The sequence below is a fragment of the Penaeus vannamei genome, chromosome 13 (genome assembly GCF_042767895.1).
Source record: "Penaeus vannamei isolate JL-2024 chromosome 13, ASM4276789v1, whole genome shotgun sequence".
NCBI classification, from domain to species: Eukaryota; Metazoa; Arthropoda; class Malacostraca; order Decapoda; family Penaeidae; genus Penaeus; species Penaeus vannamei.
In genome coordinates this window covers 14,554,541-14,562,040 of record NC_091561.1, presented here as the reverse complement: position 1 = coordinate 14,562,040, position 7,500 = coordinate 14,554,541, and the positions used below count along the sequence as shown (strand labels likewise).

Here is a 7,500-nt window from a genome sequence, read left to right as displayed (position 1 = left end):
TCTCTCTCTCTCTCTCTCTCTCTCTCTCTCTCTCTCTCTCTCTCTCTCTCTCTCTTTCTCCCTCTCCCTCCCCCCCTCTCTCTCCCTCTCTTTCCCTCTCTTTCCCTCTCTTTCCCACTCCCTCTCTTTCCCTCTCTTTCCCTCTCTTTCCCACTCCCTCTCTTTCCCACTCCCTCTCTTTCCCTCTCCCTCTCTTTCCCTCTCTTTCCCACTCCCTCTCTTTCCCTCTCTTTCCCACTCCCTCTCTTTCCCTCTCCCTCTCTTTCCCTCTCCTTCTCCCTCCCTCTCTTTCCCTTTCTTTCCACTTCTCCCTCTCTTTCCCTCTCTTTCCTTCTCCCTCTCTTTCCCTCTCCTTCCCTCTCTTTCCCTCGCTTTCCCTCGCTTTCTTTCTCCCTCTCTTTCCCTCTCTTTCCTTCTCCTTCCCTTTCCTTCCCTCTCTTTCCCTCTCCTTCCCTCTCTTTCCCTCTCCTTCCCTCGCTTTCTTTCTCCCTCTCTTTCCCTCTCTTTCCTTCTCTCTTTCCTTCTCCCTCTCTTTCCTTCTCCTTCTCTTTCCTTCTCCCTCTCTTTCCACTTCTCCCTCTCTTTCTCCCTCTCTTTCCCTCTCTTTCTCCCTCTCTTTCCCTCTCTTTCCCTCTCCCTCTCCCTCTCCCTCTTACTCATCCTCTCATCTTCCCCTCTCCTTTTCCCTGTCCCTCCCCCTGCCACTCCTACTCCTACTCCTGCATATACACCTACACCTACCCTCTCCTTTCCCCTCTCTCATATCCTTCCTTCTCTTCCTTAAACCTTTCCTCTTCTGAAATTCTCACATTCTCACAATATCTCTCTCAGGTGGGCCGTTATTACAGCAGTGGCGATGGGGAGCTTCATGAGCCAACTCACATCCAGGAGCCAACAATTCCACCATATGAGGAGAAGGTTGGAGAACCCATCCACCTCAAGAAAGCTAGGTAGGCTGTATAGTTTGGATATTTAGTACTAGTGCAGTAGAATTAATCTGTCTTCAGGAGGGGCTCATTCATGAGCACTTGCAGGATTCCCAAAGGTCCAAGAGGATGGAGTTTATCAACCATTAATCATGTCTGTGGAACTGCAAGAGGGCCAACATCAGAGAGGACATTGCATTCACTAACAGGAGCCTATTCTTGGCCATCGTAACCAGTGATGTAAGATGTGTTATGGAGAACTGAATAATATGCCATCTTGATAAGTTGTAACAAATGACAAATATAGACCTTGGAAAATGTCAAGACAGCAAAAATGTAACTACAGAAAGAGGGTTGATGATGGCATTGCAAAGAAGAGGCAAGGAGGCTTGATATCGCCTGTGAGTGTTTGCATATATTGGAGTTACAAGCTACACACCTGGGAGAGTCCCCATTCAAAGAAGCCTGGATTTGTTCCTCACGCACACTGTAAGGCACTCTGATCCAATGGGTTAAGGGATGGTGTGCTGTTCAATTATGTGTTGTTTGTCTGTAGTGCTTATTAAAGGGACCATGGTTTTTTATCCAACTTAAACAGACTGTAATTTATTGAAAAAGTGGCCAAGATGAATTGAAATTATTTGATTGAATTTGTAATTTGCCAACAGCAGACTTTGTTGAAATTGGCTGACATTTATTTGATTTAACAAATATACTTGGAGAGCAATTTCCAGCCACAACAAGTAGCCAGGATAAGATACCAAAGTATTATCCAAACTAGTTACACTTCTAGTTATGTAAAGGTCTATCAGTGAAACATTAGTTGTACATACCTGGAAGGTTGTGCCTTTGTTCTTAGCTACATTAAGTCTTCTGGTTAGTATTTTTTTAAATATATATATCATTAATCATATCAAAGACAAGACCAGTCTCCAAAATAAAATTAGACCAATGTATTCAATAAGTGCTGGTCTCAAGACAGTACTATTGGAGTGATAGCATGTATTTTCATGTATTAAAATAATGGGTAAAATTGAGTGACATGGACACATTAAATGTTTAGGAGTGGTGTGAATGTTTTGCAGTGGTGATGCAAAATTAGTTTTGCCTCTGAAAATACATCCTGTTCATACTTTCTAGTGCACTGATTTTTTATGAGCATCCTGGTCAGTGTAACCTGCTCTCGGCAGTCGGCCATGGACTTTAGGTTGTGAGGTGTGTTTAGTGGTTCTTTCACAATGTCAAATGGTACCATATCCATTTTTTTTTTTTTTTGGTTCATACTGCCTCTCATTATGTGGGAAACAATTGATAACATTTTTTTGTGAAGAATACCTGTAGCTACCAAGCTTTCTTGAGTAGATGCAGTGAACCTACAGAATGTACCAAATTCACATACTTTCTTTAAGATCAGTGTCAGGAATTTGTACACCAATCTCTGCTACTCTAGGAGGGTTTGTAGAGGCATCATGGGAGATTGCAAGAGAAGTACCATGAGGTGGATGCAGAATTGCAACTATATTTCAAGTAACAAGCTTTTAGTTTACATAAAAAGATGTAATAAGTGTTGATTCTGTCATGTTGATAGCATCATTGTTATACTCATTGAAGCTAAAATTAATTTGGGCAGTTTTGGCTATCCATTCTGAGTTAGATTGTTAGAGTATCAAGACCAGACATGCCTAACTCTATATTTATTCTTGTTTGATAAGAAAAAAGGGGCAATTTGTGGTTTGGATAGAAGCTGCCAGAGTCTGATGCTGCCTTTGTGTGACTGTGAATCAAGGGGAAATCTAGCTTTTTCCTTGGGACAAGAACTTAAGCTTCTTAATTGTTATATAAAAAGGCTGTCTGCATAGTTTGCTTCTAAATACCCCGTGTGCAAGGAATGGACGGGTTTACTATCCATTGGAAGTGAGGATTTGAGAGTGGATTTGAATGTGGGTCAGCAAGATTGCTAGATGAGAACGCTACCACACAGCACATACAGTCACTTGGTAGCCAAGTACAATTCTCAAGGCCTTGTTCTGTAAGACTTCAAGAGATTTGAGAATCATGGTTTTATAATCGATCACGGGCCTAACAAGGGAAATATACATTAGCCTTATGACTCCAAGGGTGGTACCTATATGTCTATTGCTTTTATGTTGTAATTGTCTATAATGCTCCAAGTAATGTAATTTAAATGTTTTGAACAATTTTCTAGGTGAAGTGCGAATTACATGACATGAGAAGGGAAACAATCGCCATAAAATAAGATACTGAAAGCCTACCAAGGAATGTATGGCAGTTTATGAAGTATAAAAATATTTTTGGTCTTCATTTGGTTGATTATGAGGCTGCATCGGTTTCTTTACTCACTGCTGAATTTGCAAAGAGAGTAAATATTGAAGTATATATTGGCAGTTTGCCAAATTCACCACAAGCACTGTAGATGCTTTGGTACCATACTTTTGCTGTCCTTAAGAGAGACAATTTATCCATAGCAATAACTTGCTCTCAACTTTTAAGAGTTAATTATTGGAGGATTGCATTTAGGGAGGCTATGCTGAAGGCTCCCTTGAAATCTATGTAAGTATTGTGCCAAACACATTTGTGTTCCTTTACCTTTTTGGAAGCCAAAGACAGATGGACGGCCCTTGTCTTTGATCTGATGGAGTAGATGAGTTAGAAAAATTCTTTTACAGGTTTTATATAATCAGGAAGTCTTGACAATGACTTTAGCATTGCTTGGTACTTCGTATTGATTTTCTATAGCTATATAATCAAATTTACCTCCTTGATACTGAGTCATTTCTAAAGAGTTGGTCACTCTAGCCATATCACTCTGGGGATCCCCTTACAAAGTAGGAATACTTCCTTGTCTGTGAGGGGAACCGAGATGAGAATCCCTGCCTAGCACAGCACTGAGCAAGAACCTGTGTGTTGGTCTTTTGCTCAGAATTTCTAAGGAAGGCTGATGCCAAAACAAAAACTGTATGCTCAAACTAGCATAGTTAAAGGTTCTAGATCTTGAAATTTATCTTAGTACAAGGTTAAAAAAAAATATCTGAAAAAAAGCCAAGTTGTCAGCTAAGAGATGATGGACCTGAAATATCAATTCATTTTAAGTTTTTCTTTTTTCTCACTTATGGAAAGACTGTGATGATTTTGAATAGAGATGATTATAAAGAGGAAGAGATCCTTTTTTTTCTCAGACCTCCCTATCCAAATCCCCCCCAGAAACTCTGTAAGACATCCAAAATTTCCTAGACATTCCTTGAAAATGTTCCACCCTCTCTTGTCCATCCTCCAATCTCACTATTCTTAGTCCCTCTACATTCAAAGTATTTGCCGATATCCTTCCCCCCATACCCCATATGTTTTTCCTAGTCTTTCCCAACAAACCCCATCCTCTCTTTCTCCATATACACCATTCCCTTTTCGTTCTCCATTATCCTTACCTCTCCCACTTGAATACTCACATAAATCCCTTCTGTCGCAATAGTGTCTTCCTGCAGAATTCCTCCCCTACTTATGCTCTTCCGGATACTTCAACCCCTTTGCCAGTCCACTCATCTCACTCCCCACTCTTTTTCTGCTTCTTCTCTAACAGCCATCTCCACCTGTATTACCTGTTAATTATTTCTTAACAGCTCTTTTACCAGGTTTTCGTTAAAGCAATGTTACTATAGCTTCCCCAAGAACAGATACACTCATAACACTATAAACCTATAACCCTATAACCTTTGACATTTAACACTTTTTACTTATCGTTAACTCATTTACCCTTTTCACCACAAACCTCTACCATAGTGCTTTATGACCTTAGATGTTTAGCACATATATTTGTTTCAACCATTAACCATTAACCATAGAATAATTTTCTTACTTTTATTTATAATTTTGACTAATTAATTCTATATCTCTTTTCAGGCTCCAGTACCAGTCGAGGAAACGGGGAATGCTTGAAAATGGTTTACTACTGAGTACTTTTGCTCATCGTTACTTACAGACTATGAATGAAGAACAGTTGTCCATGTATGATCGCCTGATTAACCTGCCTTCCAATGACTGGGAAATATATTACTGGGCAACCGGTAAGAGATTTGTCCACACACAAAGTAGTGAATAAGTGTGCTATATACTCTATATTTTTTTCACCAGTTGTGTATTTTTGTGCACTACTTTAATTCCAGTAATTGAATGCAATGATTTTGAATCATACATTTGAGCTGTTTGATTCTTGTATTCTAAGCACAGGATTTTTTATTTCTGGCAAATTAAGTTATGAAAGTATTGTATCAATTGAATTTAAAAATCATTGGAACCAGTTAATCACCAGATTTTTTTCTTCTTCCTTCCAGGTGTACGGGAAACGCCACAAGAATTTGACAATGAAATAATGAGACTGTTGAAGGACTTTGTCAAGAATACAGATAGAGAGAACAGGACATTACAGCCAAATCTTCACTGAGAAGTTACAGTTCTAACTCATTTGTAATATATTGATTGGACTTGTATTGAATGTACTCAGATTATATTTATTTTATCCTATTCTGATGTGTATCATATTTTTAAAAAATATTTTGTAAAAATGTTAATCTTTGGTTGTTGCTGTAGTTTTTCACATGAGGTGTAATGTGTGATAGAGTGAATGATGGACTGGTACAAGTTTTGTGTATTATTGTAAATAGGTACCTTACTTAAAGAATTTATTACACATTGTATGGGGACAGTCAAGGATTCTATTCCAAAAAATAAAAAAAAGATTAAAACACAGATTTATTTTATTATAACAACTGTGCAGTCTTAGACAACACTGTACACTTTAAATATTTTATTCACTTTTCATTAGTAATTAGTATTAAAATTATTTTTACATTCATTTACATACGTTTTCCGGGGTCAAAGATTTTGGTTTCTAATTTACAGAGCAATATTTAGGGAACAGGAAAAAATATAAATCAATTTTGTATTTCTTATTTGAACTTAATTTGCACTCCCTCTGCATATCAACTAGACAGAGATTATTGGCATGTGATTATAAAAGAAAACCCCTATTTTCCTGCTAATAATAAGACTCAAAAGCCTTCACACTGCCCAGTCATACAAAGAAAGCTGGTTTCTGTTGCTATGAATTAAAAAGTAAATATGCAATTTAATGTTTCTAGAAGTGGCCAGATGAATAAAGAGCTAAACAATATACAAAGAGCTGTATGTATAAACTGAGGAATTATGATTGTATACAACCGTTCCTGCATTTGTAATGAAACCTAAGCTATTCCTTCAAACTTTAAATCAGAATTTAAAGATAATGACTTTGGAAATTTGTTCATCAATACAATTTGTTCTAGCACATACCAAATTCCCTCTATCATGTGGATCAACAAGGTAATCTCTACCACGATGAGAAGGAATGAGAAATCATTATATATCAATGAAAATATCCACTCCTATGACCATACATAAGTACATCACAGCCTTCAGGACAGACAGACAAAACAGATTACTAAGAAAGAGAAATAACAAAGAATAAACAAACTAAAATAACAATAATTACAAAAGTAAGATTACAGATCTTGCAACATTTTCTTTGGAAGACAGGACAAAAGGAATAATATTTACATGTTGGACTGGAATGGAATGTCCAGTTAGATGACTTTTGGGGGACTAATGTGTAACCTAACTTTTTTTTTCTGAAAATCATCCTGAGGTAAACAAATATTTCCAGAATTTACACAAGTCAGTTTTGGAACATAAGAAATACGTTATTAGTCATTTCAACAGTCTAATGAAAAAATAGATATCACATCTTTAAACAAATGAGGAAAAAATATTGGCTGAGGGGCTATGGATATACTTGTCAGCATTCTGAGAAAAAGAAAACTATTTCACTGTATATAATTTTACAATTACTTTCACTGGGATTTTATAAGTATATACTGACTTAAACAAAATAACTTTTTAATTTGAAGAAAGCAATTTGATTTATAAAGAATCACTGCCATAAGGTCTGTTAATAAACCTTAATAAAAAAAAGCTTTTTTATTAAAAATTTGGATTCTTAAATACTGAGCATTACTCTTTTATTAAAAAATAATAATAATAATAATAACAGCTACAAGATAGAGTACCCTGCAATTGTTCTTTCTTATGATTCAGCTAATTTACTTGGTGTATTCTTGAAGGGAGGAGGGATAATTTTTTTTTTTGATTGTATATCTTATGTAAGAGGATCTAAATAATGAAGATCATAAATAAAAAAAGAATTCAATAATGACCCAAATAAAGTTATACTGCATGAAACACAAAAGATGTACTTACACTTAATTCACAGAATCACTATGAATCAATAACTAGAGAGCCAGGAAATACAACTTAAACAGACTGGCCAAGTATGCCAGTCAGGTGAATTAACAACCTGAGTACTGCATTTTGGGGGATATTGAGAAACCTTAATAAACCTTGGTTTTAAGTCTACTGTTTGTTGTGAATGGTAAATCAAAACAATGACAATGTTCTTACTTGATTCAGCCAAAGCAAAAAATAGGATTAGTAGAAAAAAAATAAAGCACTTGCAGCATACTTCAGA

General features: G+C 36.6%; 2 protein-coding genes across 8 annotated transcripts in view; one reads left to right on the top strand and one right to left on the bottom strand.

Moving 5' to 3' along the window:
- LOC113818101 (succinate dehydrogenase assembly factor 2, mitochondrial) overlaps positions 1-5,689 on the top strand; it is an 8,313-nt gene extending 2,624 nt beyond the window's left edge. The window contains exons 2-4 of the mRNA XM_027370246.2: positions 832-950; positions 4,842-5,005; positions 5,273-5,689. Of these exons, the coding sequence (XP_027226047.2) occupies positions 832-950; positions 4,842-5,005; positions 5,273-5,382 (393 nt within the window). The 3' untranslated portion in view covers positions 5,383-5,689. The remainder of the gene's footprint in view (positions 1-831; positions 951-4,841; positions 5,006-5,272) is intronic.
- Positions 5,678-7,500, bottom strand: part of LOC113818100 (coiled-coil domain-containing protein 186) — a 27,565-nt gene continuing 25,742 nt past the window's right edge. For all 7 annotated transcript variants that reach the window (XM_027370244.2, XM_070129012.1, XM_027370243.2 and 4 more), the window contains exon 16: positions 5,678-7,500. This exon is cut by the window's right edge and continues 2,690 nt beyond it. The gene's annotated coding sequence lies outside the window, so the exon portion shown is untranslated.